At 45.4% G+C, this 18,992-nt stretch overlaps 2 protein-coding genes across 2 annotated transcripts in view; both read right to left on the bottom strand.

The window, feature by feature from the left end:
- The window catches only part of LOC137539151 (thyrotropin-releasing hormone receptor-like), a 92,107-nt gene that overhangs the window by 32,825 nt on the left and 40,290 nt on the right, over window positions 1–18,992 (bottom strand). Inside the window, exon 2 of the mRNA XM_068261649.1 lies at window positions 502–1,047. Within this exon, the coding sequence (XP_068117750.1) occupies window positions 502–878 (377 nt within the window). The 5' untranslated portion in view covers window positions 879–1,047. The remainder of the gene's footprint in view (window positions 1–501; window positions 1,048–18,992) is intronic.
- LOC137537803 (piggyBac transposable element-derived protein 4-like) lies at window positions 1,022–16,826 on the bottom strand. Its single transcript, XM_068259764.1, has 3 exons — window positions 15,147–16,826; window positions 1,144–1,159; window positions 1,022–1,047 (listed from the first exon to the last, which is right to left on the bottom strand). The coding sequence occupies exons 1-3, from the start codon at window positions 16,824–16,826 to the stop codon at window positions 1,022–1,024; spliced, it is 1,722 nt and encodes a 573-aa protein (XP_068115865.1).

The raw sequence follows: 18,992 nt of genomic DNA, 5'->3' as shown, positions 1-18,992 counted from the left end.
ACTGATAAGTAATTACAGCCATAAAACATTTTACTGTCAGGAAATGGCTTCTGTGAGCAGGAAAAAGATAAAAAGGTCAATAGTTCATAGATTTAAAGCTCTAGCATACTTCAATGAAGGTGTCATTGGGCTGAGACAATGAAACAGTAAAAACGTAAAAACTAGATTTAAATATAAAATAAAACTGAGGGATAGCTTAAAAAAAGTAATTTTTAGGAAAAGGAGGATAGATACTATTGTTTATCTCACCTCGGATGTCCTTTAAGGTCAAATGGGTAACACAAAAGATTTAAGAGACTTCAAGGTCCAAGGGCCCCTGTGACTGTGAGGTTGCAACCTCTGCAACCACTATTGCTACACTAATGATCACCATCAAAGTTTCCATCAGGTATATGGAATCAGCAGGTAGCCCACGGTGAGAGATGCTGTCTGTAACTAATAATAGCATAATATAGTACATTGACCCCTTTTGACCCTTGGTTGGACTGTCAGACCACCTACCTCTCAACTGTAAAAGCCGTGATTGAGCAGGAGGAAGCATTAATTCCCAGATACTGAAAGTATGTTATGCCAAGACAGCCAGCATTGCCATAGATCCATGTCCCAGCCAGACTATCCGTAACATTGGGTAAGCCAGCTGCCACCAAGACCATTAAATCCGCTATGGCCAAGCTGACCAGGTAGCAGTTGGTTGGTGTTCTCATATCTCGAGTGGTGAGCACCACCAGGACCACCATAATGTTGCCTATAATGCCAACACCGCAAGTTAGAAGAACTAGGAACACGGATATGGCTTTGTACTCGATCATACTAAACACAACATCATTGTTGGCCAAAGAAATGTTGGTTGGGCTGTCGATCTTACTGCCGTTCTCCATTGTAGAAAGAAATGGATGATCCCACCCGAGGTGTCAGCTATACTGGAGACTCTGTGTCAGGCCATTCGAAACAAGGAATAGTATGTTCCATGGTGACTGGAGAGCAGACAAATTTCTGAAGTCATGAGGACCAGGTGTCTTCTCTAGTTTTCACTGTTCAGGTCAACATCTGAAAAGAAGAAATGTAAGTGTTACTTGACAAATTAAATATATGCCAGTCTTGACTTTGGGACTTTTCCAAGCTATTATCAGGGAAGATTCTTACTGCACCTCAAGTACAACTATCAAGGAGAACCAGACATAAGAAATTTACAATATACATACTCGCTGTTTTTCTAGGATCAGGAGGGGAGAGGTGGTCAAAAAGATGAACCGTTGTCACACCAACACTTGCACTTCAACACAACTCCAGTCATAGCCCCACCACACCAGAAGTCATGTTTCTACACACCCTAAAAGGCTCAACCTTCAAAACTCCAGTTTTGTCCTCACCATCTCTACAGTTATACCCCAACACAACCAGTCACACCACCGCCTCTCCTCTAGCCTTACCTTCAGTCAACCACTCCACCACACCTCCAGTCAAGCCATCTCAGTCATACCTGCAATTATTCCCCACCATACTTCCAGTCATGCCCCTATCACATTTCTAATCATGCCCTCTCAGTAATACCTCCAGCCATGTCTAATCACAACTCCAGTCACAACACCTCTTCACCTGCAGCCATGCCTCCACCTCCACCACATTTCCAGCCATAATCCCCTACACCTCCAGTCACTTAGACCACCACAAGCAAATTACCGATTAAGAAATCTTGTGTCCTTTAGACTTTTGCCATCAAAAAGCAGAGAAGTGTTACCTGATTAAGGTCTCCAGCAGTGGCGTCATTAGACCAAAAGATTTAGGGCTAGTGCCCCAAACCTCTGCCACTGTGGCCCCCCCTCCCCCAATTGTCTGCCTCCTTCTCCTTTCTAAGTATTAGGCAGATACCAGAGACAGGCAGCAAACAACAGTGTGCAGCTGGCTGGAGGTGGATGTACCTGATCCCGGGTTCCCTGCCTTGCTCAGCTGTATTGATACAGGAGCGTCCATCTTCTTACTTTTCCACATAGTGCTGAGCAACCACATCATCAGATTGGAACAAACCTCTTGAACGGGCAGCATGCACCATGCGGGTAAGGAAGAAGAAGGAAAATCTGCACTAGTATAGGGGAGAGGTGCAGGACCATGGGTCAGGTACCTCCCTGGGCAGTAGCACTGTCACTTGTTGTCTGTCTCTGGGTTCTGCCTGACACTTCATGCGAAAAGAGGGGAATGGGAGAAGTATGCATGGCTGTAATGTGGGCTGGCTGCCTTATGAAAGGAGGGGATTGGGGACAACTGGACTGTCTCAGATTCTAGCAACACCTCTGGTCTCCAGCATTTGTCAACCTTAGACAATGAGCTCTAGTGGGTTTTAGCCCCTTTGTTGCGCTGCTGTGGAGTCCATGATGTAGCTGGGTTGCGAGCCACTGTGCAAATGTGCATGTGTGGTCCCGGCCGTATGACCCCCAATTGTTATTCCGTGCCTGGTCTTGACAAACACGCGCATGAGCAGAACTCACAGCAACGGGGGATGCACATGGCCAGTACTGCACATGCGCAGGAGTCCCTGACTGGCTCAATAGGGGACTTTACTGAGGCTAACAGCGGCACAGTGGAGAGGATGGGAAGACACAAAGAAAGCACACAGACTACAGGGGGCTGGAGGAAGCTCCAGATACATATAAATTCTTATGCTAGCTTTGTCTCAAGTAAGTCTCTTACGATACCTCATCACCTATCCGGATATAAATTGCAATTGTTGAATACTGAACACAATAATTGCTGCAATCCCATGCTTGGAGAGGATAATTTCCGGGGCCTGCACAAATAACCCCCCCCCTCCATCCACTGGGTAAATACAGTTTCCATTCGATGAAATATCCCTCATGCAATCAGCAGCTCTATATTATAATTCCAAGCACACTTGGTTTGGCGTCTGTGGATCTCCTCCAGCAGGCGGTGCTTTAGACAACTGCCCAGGTTGCCTATGCCTAGAAAACAGCCATATAAGGCATTATACTCGACAACTATACATCCTGATCACATGTAAAAGAAGTGCAATGCCGCAGTGCTGCATGAGAGGCTATCATGAGCTGGCTGACTGTGATTCTATTAGTCTGACATTTATTCTTACACTAGCCACCCCGTTTCCTAATGAAATGTTTCTCCAGAAGCCTTTGCTTTAGGCTAAAGTTGGATTATACAGTTATTTTCCATCTAAACACCCACACAGAGCTGTGGAAATGGCAGGCATCTCATGTACAGCCACAAATTACATATATATCTATACATTAGTTATTGTATGATTCATGGCGAGCCTTGATTAAAGAGGTGCTAACTTGATATTTCAGTTTTCTATTTTCATTTGGTTGACGTAAATTGGAGGAGTAACGGTAATACTTTTTATATGAAGTTTCCTGACTAGTCAACCAGTAACTGATTAGTTATCGAACAAAGGCACTAGAGTAAAATACCAATTTAACCTTGTGGGGACAGCGTGTAGTAAATCCTAAGCCGCACTTGTGGCTGCCTAACTCTGATGCGGCATAGGATTTACTCCACCTGCCATTTCAGCTCCCGACACGATCGTGTGCACCCGAGAGGGAGGAAAGATTAAGTTGTCATATGACAGCTGACATCTCCCCTCAGTGATCGGCAGGCATCGCGATTGGCTTCTGATCATGTAATCACTACGATCGCTGGCCGATCGTAGTGATCACTATTGGCAGCGGTGGTCTGAGGGGAAGAAGAGGACGAGGACTCACCTTCCTGACATTCCCCCGGCGATTGTCGCTCCCCTCCACTCTGGCCGGAACTTAGAGGCAGTACAAGCGGGGATGCCGGCCAGAGCGGAGGGGGCTAGAGCTACTCATCGCTGGAGCCTGGGAGTTGAGTAAAAGCTTCTGGCAATACGGGGTACACCTGGCTACACTGGGGACACCATGCCTAGCTAACTATACTGGGGATCTGGCTGACTGGCACCCCCCCCCCCCTCCCCGCATGTAAAATGGCCTGTTCCTTAAGGGGGGTTAGGCAGCTGGTCACCAGAAGGTTAAAGTGGGAGCAAGTGGTGGAACTACCTCCCCAAATAGATTCAAACAGTCGATAACAAGTTGGAAAATTCTTTAATCAAACACTCCAAAAATGCAACGCGTTAACCAACTGCTTCATCAGGCAATCAATAGGAGTAACTGTCGGCAAATCTCAGCCAGCAAAAGCGCCTCAATCTTTTTTTGCTGGTTGAGATTTGCTGACAGTTACTACTATTGATCGATGATGAAAGGGGTTCATGGCCATGAAAGACTTTGCATTTCTGAAGTGTTCGATTAAAGAATTTTCCAACTTGTTATTGACTGTTGGAGTCTATTTGGGGAGGTAAGTCTAACACTACCTCCCACTTTTTATTGTTTTTAACGTGTTTTACGCTACTCTGGTGCCTCTGTTCAATAACTAATCAGTTACTAGTTGACTAGTAGTCAGGAAACTTCATATAAAAAGTATTACCGTTACTCCTCCAATGTATAATATCGAGTCATCTCGGGCTCTCGACTGTTCCTTTGTGTTTTTCAAGTCAGCCAGCAATAGACACTATACACAGACATATGCTGCGCAGGGCCAGTTCTAAACATTTAGCCGTTGGATGCTCGCCTAAGTGCCACTGCCCACCTTCCTCCCCCATTAGATAAGAAGTTTGGCCAGTTCCCCCCCCCCCCCCCCCATTCCTTAGTAAGAGAAGCAGCCAGATTTGTGTTGTTTAGCCCTCCCTATCTGAGTATATGCAGAGCGGCAGCAATGAAACACAACTGCCTGGTCCATCTGAGTGGCGGTGTCTCTCCATAGGCTCCTGATGTCACAATGTCACATGACTTGCATCAAAAGCCTACGGATATTTGCTGGGGGGCTGTCTGCTCTGTTCCTGCTCCCCTTTAGGGTGTAGCTCGCGGGTTGTGGTCCCAGCATTGAAAACACATGTGTCTTAGTGAATTGAAGCCTATATAACTGCATGATATGGAACACCAAAACCTGCTGAGGACAGCTGCAGTGTCAGAGAGGTGTAAGCAGGGAAGGGGACAGCTGCAATGTCAGAGAGGTGTAAGCAGGGTGAGGGGACAGCTGCAGTGTCAGAGAGGTGTAAGCAGGGTGAGGGGACAGCTGCAGTGTTAGAGAGGTGTAAGCAGGGAAGGGTACAGCTGCAGTGTCAGAGAGGTGTAAGCAGGGTGAGGGGACAGCTGCAGCGTCAGAGGTGTGTAAGCAGGGAATGGTACAGCTGCAGTGTCAAAGAGGTGTAAGCAGGATGAGGGGACAGCTGCAGTGTAAAAGGGGAGAGGACAGCTGTAGTGTCATAGAGGTGTGAGCAGAGGGAGGGGATAGCTGCAGTGTCAGAGAGGTGTAACCGGGGTGAGGGGACAGCTGCAGTGTAAAAGGGGAGAGGACAGCTGTAGTGTCATAGAGGTGTGAGCAGAGGGAGGGGACAGCTGTAGTGTCATAGAGGTGTGAGCAGAGGTAGGGGATAGCTGCAGTGTCAGAGAGGTGTAAGCAGGGAAGGGGACAGCTGCAGTGTAAAAGGGGAGAGGACAGCTGTAGTGTCATAGAGGTGTGAGCAGAGGGAGGGGATAGCTGCAGTGTCAGAGAGGTGTAAGTAGGGAAGGGGGCAGCTGCAGTGTCAGAGAGGTGAAAGCAGGGAAGGGGATAGCTGCAGTGTCAGAGTGGTGTAAGCAGGGGAGGGGCAGCTGCAGTGTAAAAGGCGTATAAGCAGGGGAGAGGATAGAGGTATAATCGGGGGGGATCATTACCAGCAGAGTACCAGTAAAAAGTCTGAAGGAAGATCCCTAGTGGGCCCCTCTATTCCAGGGGTCCAGTGCAAACACAACCTCTGCATCCTCTCTTCTCTTGCTTCACCACTGGCTATAGGGTTCCTTGATGTACAATTAGCAGAGGTGTACAATCTCTTGTTAATCCCACCAGATGAGCCTTTTATCACAACAAAAATCTATATGAATTTAAACATTTACCAGGGTACTGCCACCCCCCACTCAGTATCATATCAGATGTCTGCAGAGCAGACATATGATGGAATATTGATCTGACTGTTGTCAGTAGTTTCTATTCAATACTAACATTGCCCCCTGCACCTGCCTGCATCCACATAACCACTGTAATATCAGTTGTACACTCCCTATCCCTAGTTTTCAAAGTTTTCATTAGATTCAATTTTCTAATCTATTAAAACTTTGTATTGTGGCCTACTGACAAACCTTTACAGTACTGAACTGGAGGACTTATTAACTTTCAACATGATGAGAGTTTACTTTTTCATCAAATCACTTTATAAAATGCCTTCCTGTCAATCAGGCCTGAGCTAGATGCACACTTTATGGGCAGTGGCGGCGCTACACTGGGGCTTGCCCAGGCTTCAGCCCCAGCTGGCAACTTGTTAGCCCCTCTTAAAGCCCCCCCGCTGGCCGTGGCCACCGCAAGTCTGTACTTGCGTATTTTCAGAAGAGAAGGAGGATTGGAGAGGGGCTGGCCTGCTGGCTGTCAGATGACAAAAAATGATCGAGGCGCCAGCCGCGCTAATAAGGGATGCGGGAGCCTGCTTTATTCCTCCCTCCCTCCTCCCTTCCTATGAATGCGCCCCCACCTGCTGTGAATGACTGTAGGCAGTGTGTGCGGAGCAGAGCGGAGCGGTAGGTCCTCTCACCACAATCCATGCTCACCGGCAACTAGTCTCTTGCTTCCTGTTTACCATGACATCACAGGAAGCAGGAGACTAGTTGCCGGTGAGCATGGATTGCGGTAAGAGGACCTACTGCTCCGCTCTGCTCCGCACACACTGCCTACGGAGGGGACATTCACAGCAGGTGGGGGCATTCAGAGGAAGGGAGGGAGGAATAAAGCAGGCTCCCGCATCCCTTATTAGCGCGGCTGGCGCCTCGATCATTTTCTTCCTGTCTTCTCTCCCCAGGGCAATCTCCTCACACACAGGGGCACCTTCCTCCCCACCCACGGGCATTCTCCCCCCTCCACTGACGACCCCCCTACCCACTGGCACCCTCTTCCCCACCCACTGGCACCCTCCTCCTACTCACTGAGACTATCCTCCTACCCACTGGCACCTTTCTCCCCCACCCAGTGTCACCCTCCTTTCCACCCACAGGTACCCTCCTCCCCACCCACTGGCACCCTCCTCCTACCCACTGACACCCTCCTCCTGCCCACTGGCACCCTCCTCCCCACCCAGTGGCACCCTCCTTTCCACCCACAGGTACCCTCCTCCCCACCCACTGGCACCTTCCTCCTACCCACTGAGCTGCCCTCGGGCCTCCAGCCCACCACCACCAGCCAGGCCTGAGCTGCCCTGGGGCCCCCAGCCCACCACCACCAGCCAGGCCTGAGCTGCCCTGGGGCCCCCAGCCCACCACCACTAGCCAGGCCTGAGCTTCCCTGGGACCCCAGCCCACCAGCCACGCAGGCATGAGGCCTCCAGCCCACCACCAGTCAGGCTTGAGGTGCCCTGGGGCCCCTAGCCCACCACCAACAGCCTGACTACATATACTGGGGACAGCTATATGCCTGGCTACATATACTGGGGACATCTATACACCTGGCTACCTATGCTGGGGACACTGTCTGTCTGTCATTATGCGCATTTACTGGTGAAAAGTTGTCTCTTATGTGCATTTACTGGGGAAATGCTGTCTGTCATTATGTGCATGAACTGGTGAAAAGTTGTCCCTTATGTGCATTTACTGCGGAAACGCAGTCTGTCATTATGTGAATTAACTGGTGAAAAGTTGTCCCTTATGTGCATTTACTGCGGAAACGCAGTCTGTCATTATGTGAATTAACTGGTGAAAAGCTGTCTCTTATGTGCATTTAATGGGGAAACTGTCTGTCATTTCATGCATTAACTGGTGAAAAGCAGGCTCTTATGTGCATTTAATGGGGAAACTGTCTGTCATTACATGCATTAACTGGTGAAAAGCAGGCTCTTATGTGCATTTAATGGGGAAACTGTCTGTCATTACATGCATTAACTGGTGAAAAGCAGGCTCTTATGTGCATTTAATGGGGAAACTGTCTGTCATTACGTGCATTAACTGGTGAAAAGCAGGCTCTTATGTGCATTTACTGCGGAAACGCAGTCTGTCATTACGTGCATTAACTGGTGAAAAGCTGTCCCTTTATGTGCATTTACTGCAGAAACGCAGTCTGTCATTACGTGCATTAACTGCTGAAAAGCTGATTCTTATGTGCATTTACTGGTGAAAGGCTACCTGTCATTATGTGCGTTTACTTAATTTTTTTTTTCATGTAACTACGTTAGCTGGTACAACTACATTAAAGTTAGCCCCGCCCACATGACATCATGACCACGCCCAAATTTTCGCCCTCCCCCCCCCCCAAGCCCGGCCTGCCAGCCCTCATGCCCCCTTTGAGCCCCCCCAAAAATCTGAAGCTGGAGCCGCCACTGTTTATGGGTTTGGCACAATCAGAAACGGGAATCTGAGGTGAGAAGGATATGGAGGCTGCCATCTACTGATCAGAACAAAGAAGGACTTTCATCTCTCTGCTGCCCTTTGCTTCACAGAGACTTGGCTATCTGAGCTTATTCCAGACAACGCTCTGCAGATTAAGGGATTTACACTTCACAGATCTGACCGGGATCCACTTATTTCTGGCAAAACCAAAGGTGGAGGACTCTGTTTCTATATTAATGATAGGTGGTGCACGGATGTTACAGTTATTAAGAGGACATGCTCGGCTGGGCTGGAAACTCTATTCATAAACTGTAGACCCTACTACTCACCCCAAGAGTTTTCTTCATTTATTTTAGTTGCTGTGTACATCCCTCCACAAACATGTATGCAGCCTGCGCTCCAAGATCTCGCAGATCAAATCACCGAGGTGGAAAGGAAGTACCCAGATTCTTTTTTTATCATACTTGGGGATTTCAACAGTGCTAATCTTTCCAAAGAACTCCCCAAATACAGGCAACACGTCACAAGCGCAACTAGAGAAGGTAAGACACTTGATCACTGTTACACTACGACTAAGGACTCGTATCACTCTGTCAGCAGGGCAGCTTTAGGGAACTCTGATCATGCTGTTGTACAGCTTATCCCAACATACATACAAAGGCTAAAAACTGCCAAACCTGTAGTGACCACAGTTAAGAAATGGACGAGTGAAGCTGTAGAAAAACTACAGAGCTGCTTTGATTTAACAAACTGGAATATATTTAAAGAATCCACCAGTGACTTAAATGAATACACTGACGCTGTGACATCATATATTACCTTTTGTGAAGAGTCCTGCATCCCCACAAAAAAGTGCACCATGTACAATAACGATAAACCCTGGTTTACATCACATCTTAGGAAGCTGCGCCTCGATAAAGAAAGGGCATATCGTACAGGCGATAAAGTCCTCTACAAAGCTGCGAAATACAAACTGCAGAGAGCCATTACTGACGCAAAAAAAGATTATTCTAAAAAACTTGAGAAACAATGTTCAAACGCCGACTCATTCACAATATGGAAATCTCTGCATGAAATTACCAGCTACAGGAAGAAATCTCCGCCCTCACTACATAATCTGCAGCTTGCAAATGAACTGAATAAATTTTATTGCAGGTTTGACACTAGCAACAAAAGCCAAACACACCAAGTCAATTTGCATAATTTCCATCTCTGCAGCAGGCAAACTGAACACTCTTCCTGCCAGCCAACGTCTCCACCCCCTGCGGTGCCTCAGCAACTACACAACACAGGAGGCCAGACACAATCTATTGACCTGTCCCCAGATGCGCATGCTCTAACAATATGCCAATCAGATGTAAGCAGACTCTTCAAAAGACAAAACACTAGGAAAGCAATGGGGCCAGACTCTATCTCTGCGAAATGCCTGAAACTCTGTGCCGATCAATTAGCGCCTGTATTCACAGACATATTCAAAGCATCTCTCGAACTCTCAATTGTTCCGGACTGTTTTAAAAGGTCAACTATTGTACCAATCCCAAAAAATTCAAAACCTACATGTTTAAATGATTACAGGCCTGTTGCCCTGACATCATTGGTCATGAAAGCATTCGAAAAACTGTTAATGGATTACCTGAAATCTATCACAGATCCCCTGCTGGACTCTCTGCAATTTGCCTACAGGCCTAATAGATCCGCAGATGATGCCGTGAACATGTGTATGCATTATGTACTACAGCATCTAGACATCCCAGGAACCTACACCAGGATTTTATTTATAGATTACAGCTCTGCATTTAATACCATAATGCCATCTCTGCTACACAGCAAGCTCTCCCAGCTACACATACCTGAATCCATCTGCAAATGGATAACCGATTTCCTAACCGATATGAGACAGCGTGTTAGACTTGGTAAACACACCAGTGGCGTACCTAGGGCATTTGACACCCGGTGCTGGGTATTAAAAAGACACCCCCCCCCCCCCCCCCATAAAAAAACCAAAAAACAGCAAATGTGGCATGCTAAACGTGACACGGCGGGTAATGCCAGGTGTAGGCTCGCTCCCCCCCCTAAAGTTGTCCTTAGTATAGTATAGTGGCACCAGTATAGCTAACAAAAAATGGGTGCGGCTATAACATGCGGCGCGCATTGCGCGCCGCGGCGAAAAATGGGCGTGGCCATGACCGGATGAGGGCAGAGCTAACTAATTTAAAGTGAACCCGGGATAAGAGTGATATGGAGGCTGCCATATTCATTTCCTTTTAAACAATAGGCAGCCCTGCTGATCTATTTGGCTGCAGTAGTGAACTGAATTACACCAGAAACAAGCCATGCAGCTAATCTTGTCAGTTCTGACAATATTGTCAGAAACCCCTGACCTGCTGCATGCTTATTCAGGGTCTATGGTTGAAAGAATTAGATGCAGAGGACCAGCACAGCAGCCAGGCAGCTGGTATTGCTTAAAAGGAGATAAATATTGCAGCCCAATATTATTCTCACCTCGGGTTCCCCTTAAAAGTGCAACACAAAGACAGTGGGCCTTTCCCCAGAAAATTCACATAATTGTTCAGGTTTTCTCAAGAAAATACACGTAATGTGAACAGATTTGACCAGAAAATAGTTCAATCATGTCGGCAGATTTGCCCAAAAAACACGTTCAATCATGTCGGCAGATTTGCCCAAAAAACACGTTCAATCATGTCGGCAGATTTGCCCAAAAAACACGTTCAATCATGTCGGCAGATTTGCCCAAAAAACACGTTCCATCATGTCGGCAGATTTGCCCAGAAAATACATGCAATCATGTCGGCAGATTTGCCCAGAAAATACATGCAATCATGTCGGCAGATTTGCCCAGAAAATACATGCAATCATGTCGGCAGATTTGCCCTGAAAATACATGCAATCATGTCGGCAGATTTGCCCAGAAAATACATGCAATCATGTCGGCAGATTTGCCCAGAAAATACATGCAATCATGTCGGCAGATTTGCCCAGAAAATACATGCAATCATGTCGGCAGATTTGCCCAGAAAATACATGCAATCATGTCGGCAGATTTGCCCAGAAAATACATGCAATCATGTTGGCAGATTTGCCCAGAAAATATATGCAATCATGTGGCCAACCTGGCCAGAAAACACTTCAATCATGTAGCAGACCTGGCCAGAACAGTCGATACACCTGCTAATATAAATTAAATAAAAGTTTACTCACCTGAAGCAGCAGCAGACCTCCTGTCCCGGCCTCCGTCCGGCGCGCAGCTCTCACGATCCTCTGCAGCCAGCCAGCAACTGAAACTCCCGCGCTGAGAGCAGGGCTACGGGAAAATGGCGCTCGAAGCCCTGCATTGCAGACTCCGTCTCCAGAGCAGGGCTTCGGACGCCATTTTACTGTAGCCCTGCTCTGCCGCTGTTGGAGCTGCGGGCTGCTGCTGTCAGTGAACTGACACAGCGTCTATTAGACGCCGAATAGCAGTTCACGCTGGGGGTGCTTCAGCACCCAAACCACCCCCCTGGCACCGCCACTGCCCCAGTATAGCTAGTATAGTTGCCCCAGTATAGCATAGTGGCCCCAGTATAGTTTAGTGTAGCATAGTGGCCCCAGTGTAGCATAGTGGCCCCAGTGTAGCATAGGTGCCCCCAGTGTAGCATAGGTGCCCCCAGTGTAGCATAGGTGCCCCCAGTGTAGCATAGGTGCCCCCAGTATAGCATGTAAAGGTGGCCATACACTGGTCGATGTGCCATTAGATCGACCAGCTGACAGATCCCTATCTGATCGAATCTGATCAGATAGGGATCGTATGGCTGCCTTACCGCCGGGCGATCGAGGGTAATTTCCCGCACGGCGCGATCGACGGACCGATCCGATTTCGGGAGGGAATCGGATCGGCGGGTGCGTTTAGCGCAAGCGATTGGCAGCAGATTCGATCCCAGGATCGGATCTGCTGTCGAAACGACCGTGAATCGAGCCAGTGTATGGCCTGCTTTAACCAGTTCGCGTCCCTGGGGTTTTCCCCCTAAAAAACCCAAGCAATTTTCTACATTTCACAGGTCTCCTATTCATTAGCCAATAACTTTAGCAGTACTTATCACAAATAAATGATCTATACCTTGTTTTTTTCGCCACCAATTAGGCTTTCTTTGGGTGGTACTTTTTGCTAAGAACTATTTTATTTATCTATGCATTATAATGGAAATATGGTGAAAAAAATGTAAAAAGTAATTTTTCCTTAGTTTGCAGCCATTATAGTTTGAAAATAAAAAGTGTTGCTAAAGATTAAACCCTCACATTTTATTTGACCTTGTGTCCTGGTTATTACAACATTTAAATTATGTTCCTAGTACAATGTATGGCGACAATATTTTATTTGGAAATGAAGGTGTATTTTTTCCATTTTTTGCTTTTGCTTTTCTCATTGTAGTTTATCAGTAATTAAAAGCCAGTATTTGTATTATATAACAGTAACACGCCCTCATGGTGTACATATTTAAAAAGCTAAGTCCCTAAGGTAACAATGTATGTATTCTCTTTTCAATTCTGTTACTTTTCTTTCTTTTTACAAATGTTTTACTTTGGCACAGCGTATATAAAAATAATAATTGTATTGCTTTTGATTCAGTTTGTCATGAAAAAAAAATCAGTTGACATAGTCCTTAGCCCTAATATACATCAAATTGTATTCTCTTGCTTGTCACGGTTAAAATGATACCCCATATACATAATCAGGTAGCTATTTTGGCTCACAGCAGCCTCTTCACCACGAGTAGCACCAATGACTTTTTCAAGGCCATTTTTTTCACCAGATGTAACATTGTCGTTCTTTCTTATCAAAGCCCCTACAGCATCAGGACATTCAATACACGTCACAAATGTCACCATTCTGAAAACTAGAGACCCAGGTCTACTCAAATATTGCCATTTTGTAACAGTCGCACTTATGCATTTTTCATGAAATTTGAACGTAACATTGAAAATGCTGTTTTTTTACAGTTTTTTTCACTTTGCAACGAAAATAAAGTCAGGTGACATAGGCCTTAGCCCTAATATACCTCAAATTGTATTCTTTTGCATGTCATGGTTAAAATGATACCCCATATACATAATCAGGTAGCTATTTTGGCTCACAGCAGCCTCTTCACCACGAGTAGCACCAATGACTTTTTCAAGGCCATTTTTTTCACCAGATGTAACATTGTCATTCTTTCTTATCAAAGCCCCTACAGCATCAGGACATTCAATACACGTCACAAATGTCACCATTCTGAAAACTAGAGACCCAGGTCTACTCAAATATTGCCATTTTGTAACAGTCGCACTTATGCATTTTTCATGAAATTTGAACGTAACATTGAAAATGCTGTTTTTTTACAGTTTTTTTCACTTTGCAACGAAAATAAAGTCAGGTGACATAGGCCTTAGCCCTAATATACCTCAAATTGTATTATCTTGCATGTCATAGTTAAAATGATACCCCATATACATAATCAGGTAGCTATTTGGGCTTACAGCAGCCTCTTAACCACGAGTAGCACCAATGACTTTTTCAAGGCCATTTTTTTCACCAGATTTAACATTGTCATTCTTTCTTATCAAAGCCCCTGGAGCATCAGAACATTCAATATATGTCACAAATGTCACCATTCTGAAAACTAGAGATTCAGGTCTACTCAGATATTGCCATTTTGTAACAGTCGGACTGATGCGGTTTTCATGAAATTTGAACATAACTTTGAAAATGCTGTTTTTTACAGTTTTTTTTACACTTTTGTCATGAAAATAAAGTCAGGTGACATAGGCCTTAGCCCTAATACATGTCAAATACATACGTATATTATAAATATTATTTACGTCAAATTCTATCTTGCTTTTCAAGATTAAATTGGTACCCCTTTAGCTTTGTGGGTGCATAGTACACCATTACACTCAAGGTGTGCAATGGCTTGTAATGTACAGCAAGGTTATGTAATGTACAGCATAAATATATGATTCCCAAATGACAAATAAATTATAACTCACCACTGGAGATCTATGAGGCAGCATTAGATAGGAGGGATGAATTGAGCCAATCCAGGAGTTAGAAGCTGGAGAAGGGTAGTCAGCCAAGCCGGGGTCAAAAACCAGAGAATGGTCATCAGCCAATCCATGGGTCAGAAACTAGAGAATAATAGTCAGCCAATCCAAGGGTCAGAAACCGGAGAATGGTCGTCAGCCAATCCAGGGGTCAGAAACCAGAGAATGATCGTCAGCCAATCCAAGGGTCAAAAACCGGAGAATGGTTATCAGCCAATCCAGGGGTCATAAATCGGAGAATGGTCGTCAGCCAATCCAGGGGTCAGAAACCAGAGAATGATCGTCAGCCAATCCAAGGGTCAGAAACCGGAGAAGGGTCGTCAGCCAATCCAGGGGTCATAAATCGGAGAATGGTCGTCAGCCAATCCAGGGGTCGGAAACCAGATGACAAAATGTATATAGTGAACACAGTTTGAAAAAGATGAATCGCTAATAATTTTGAACTGTGTGGTACACTTCAAAACAGCCGTTAACACAGAGGCCTGGTTTTGATGGGCACTTAGGGCAGTGGTATCTGGAGTCCCTTCTGATGTGGTGTTTGGTACACACTTTACATCTTTTTTGAGGATATTTTTTTAATGGATTAGAGGGGAGTGACACAGGGAAATGCCTATCGCGAAGTCTTACCACATCTTCACAATCCAGAGAGTCTGTGGGGTGCGCAGTATTAGCAGGTTCACCAATCAGTGCTGAAACCACATCCTCCTGGAACTTGATGTATGTGTCCGCATTGCCCGATTCTTTGTAGATGACAAAAGCATTGTACAATGTCATCTGCAGGAGATGAATTCCGACTTTTTTGTACCACGCCTTGGTTTTTCGGTGGACTGCATATGGTGCAAGTACCTGATCAGAGAGGTCGACACCCCCCATGTACTTGCTGTACTCTGCAATGGCTACTGGCTTTTGTTGCGTTTCTCCCTGAGATACCGTTGTCACTGTAGCCTCCGTGTGAATTGTGGACAACATGAGTACGTCCCTCTTGTCCCTGTATTTTAGTGCCAAGAGTTCATTACTTCGGAGGCTGAAGGACTCTCCCTTTTGCAATTTTTTGTGTAGGACCTGCTGAGGCATTGCTTTCCTGTTCGGCCTCACAGTACCACATGCTGGAGTTTCAGATGCATACAGGAATTTAAAAAGCGGTACACTTGTGTAGAAATTATCTACGTACAAGTGGTACCCTTTGTGCAGAAGTGGATTAAGCAGGTCCACAACAATTTTTCCGGTGGTACCCAAGTATGATGGGCATCCAGCGGGCTCAAGCAGACTGTCTTTCCCTTCATATACATTAAAAGCATATGTATATCCAGTCCTGCTCTCGCAAACCTTATATAGCTTAACCCCATACCTGGCACGTTTGCTGGGGATGTACTGTTTAATGGCTAACCTGCCATGGAAGGGAACCAGGGACTCATCCACTGAAATGTTTTGCTCAGGCTTGTATACCTCACAAAACTTTTTGTTGAGGTGATTGAGAAGAGGCCTTATTTTAAATAAGCGGTCACGGTCTGGGTCATCAGAGGGGAGATCGTTATCATTATTGTTAAAATGCAGAAATCGCATGAGCATTTGATAACGGCCCCTGGTCATTGTTGCCCGGTAAATAGCCATCCAATGTATTGGTTTTTTGGACCAATACATTTGGACTTGTGGTTTCCATGTAATGCCCATGTTGAAAGTCAGGCCAAGGAAAGCTTTAAGCTCAGTGATGGATGTGGGCTTCCATTTTGATTTGTAATGAGAGGAAGGATGATCAGCCAAAAATTGTTGAGCATAGATGTTAGTCTGCTCAACGATATATTCCAGGAACTGGTCAGTAATCAGCAACTGAAAAAAATCAAGAGGTGCCATATTTGCGGTCTCAACTAATAATCCGCTGCTTGCGGTAAAAGGGGGGATATTGGGTTCTTCCATATTTGGAGTAGACCATACAAGATCACACATTTCAGGTGGTACCTGAGTGTCTCTCCGAGGTACCTTTCGCCTTCTATTCTGCCGTGGCCTGGCGGCACTTTGACCGCCCTGACTGCTATGGCTGGTTGCTGCAACAGTGTCCACTGCTCTCCCTTCTCTGACACCTGATGGCCCTTCTTCACCCGAATCACTCTCGCTGATGGCCTTAGACTGCACCCTTCTGCGGACTTTCTGCGCTGGTCGCCTTTCGGACTCAGATATAGAGTCGCTATCGGAAATCGACTCTGAGTCATCTATTGGTAGCCACTCAGCGCCCTCAGATTCCTCCCCACTTGTGCTGCTGTTTTGCAGGAAGGCGCATGCCTCTTCTGCCGAGTAAAACCGTTTGGTCATTTTAGTTTCGGGTTTGGGAAAGGTAGGTAGGTTTTTTTGTTTGTTGGTGTTTTTAGATAGGTAGGTAGGTAGGTAGGGCAATCTATACCCCAGAAACGTAAAGTAAACCCCAGAAAAGTTTTTAAAAAGGTAGGGTTTTTTTAGGTATAGGTAGGTAGGGCAAAATATATACGTATAACCTATATATATCTATTTATATAGATATATATATATATATATATATACATACACACACGTTAAACTGAAGTAAACCCCAGAAAAGTTTTAAAAAGGTGGGAAGTGGGTAGAAGGGCTTAGCTTAGGGATAAGCTGGCAGGGTATGGGAGATACAGGGTTAATGGCCTAGGTATGGGGTATAATACTATATAATTTTAATCAAAAAACACTAAGCTCACGATCAGCAGATCAGCAGCTCCTGTCACATCAGAATCCCCTCAGAGACAGAATGACAGGTTTCTGAGGTGACAGAGCTACTGTAAATAAATGTTTGTAAACATTTTATTAAGATTTTAAGAATGATAGCTGCTATTGGTCATAGCAGCCATCATTCACAATTTCAAGCATTTTGATTGGCTTATGGGAACACTTTCCCACTCACCAATCACTGGGCAAAAAGAGACACTAGGGGGCGTGCTAGGATCAGGCTTTATTGATAGATCATAGCTTCAATGAATGAAGCAGTGATCTATCATATATTAACTTTTATTAACTATATTGATTGGTTGTAGGAATGTATATTCCTACATACCAATCATTCCTACAAGCGAAATCCGCGTGATCGCGCACGTGCACGCGCGCGATCGTGCACAGCACGCAAAAAAACATCTATTGTTTACATTTTTAATGAATGATCACAGCTGCGAGGTGCAGCGGTGATCATTCATATATAGGACATTTGGATTGGTTAAAGGAACGTTTGTTCCTATACTCCAATCCATACTCTATCAGCGGGTAACGCCGGCTCGTGCACGCGCACGTGCGCGCGCCCGGGAAGCCCTGACAGCCGGCAGTCTCATAATCACGTCGTCTGGCTTTCACAGGCATATGCCAGCGACGTGATTATACTGTATGTGGGACACGAACTGGTTAATATAGTTAGTACTCAGTGAAGATTTTCTCTGCGCTTGCAGTCTGTGCTCTCCATCACTTCTGCAAAATAAAACTCCTCACAAACATTTATCTATGTTCTGATCATCGCCGCGGAAGTCCCCGCAGCCCACCCATACCAGGACGTCTGTTTATCAGCTTCTCATGAGATCATTGCTCTTCGTTAGCGGCTTGGCACGGTTTTGTGACACAGCGGTGGGTAAGAATTCAATACAGGATTACATAGCGGGAGCAGGGCTTATCAGCTTTTACTAAAACTGTAAAGCAGGTTTGGCTGTTCTCCTGAGCTGTTCCCATTTCATGTTCAGGCGGCCTGCAATAATTGTTTTATGACTGCGTGTCTCTTCCCTCCAATTCTGACAATGGAAAATGGGATGGATGCCTTCCAGGGCCCACAGCCCCTGTGACAACTCCCATTCCATAGAAACACAGGCTAACCAGATATAAACACATCATGTTTTCAGGCGTGTGACAATGCTCATCATACCCCAAAAAAGTAAACTAATAAAAATAATTCACAATATACCACAAGAGACAATAAGAGACTGCTTGGTAAACTTAAAACTTGATTTTTTATTTTTTTTAACAATTCATCTGTAGATTGTTACCATTTTCAATGCAGGTGTTTAATCACCTGTCTTAAGCCTGGTACACGCCTTCAATTTTGATCACGAACCAATTTCATTACCTCTGTATAGTATGAGAACCTACCTACACAATCTGTTCATAGTATTTAAAATCTGCTGAACCTCATATTACATGGCTTTGGAAAAAAAATGCCCAATCATAATTGAAGGTGTGTACCAGGCTTAACTCAGTACCAATGCTAAAAATCTATTTTCACAATAGCCCTACCTACCGCTAATATCAGCTGACCAAAGCCTGATACACACCTTTTGATTGGCCAATTTTACCATGTAGTATGAAGATCAATATACTATAAACAGATTGTAAAGGAATACTATGCACAAATTGTGTAAGTAACTTTCATACTACATGGCCGTGGTAAAATTGGTCAGTGATTGGCCAATCAAAATGAAGGTGTGCACCAGGCTTAAA

This window comes from Hyperolius riggenbachi, chromosome 11 (assembly GCF_040937935.1).
Source record: "Hyperolius riggenbachi isolate aHypRig1 chromosome 11, aHypRig1.pri, whole genome shotgun sequence".
NCBI lineage: Eukaryota > Metazoa > Chordata > Amphibia > Anura > Hyperoliidae > Hyperolius > Hyperolius riggenbachi.
Note: the sequence above shows the minus strand (reverse complement) of the source record. Positions and strands in the feature narration are given on the sequence as shown.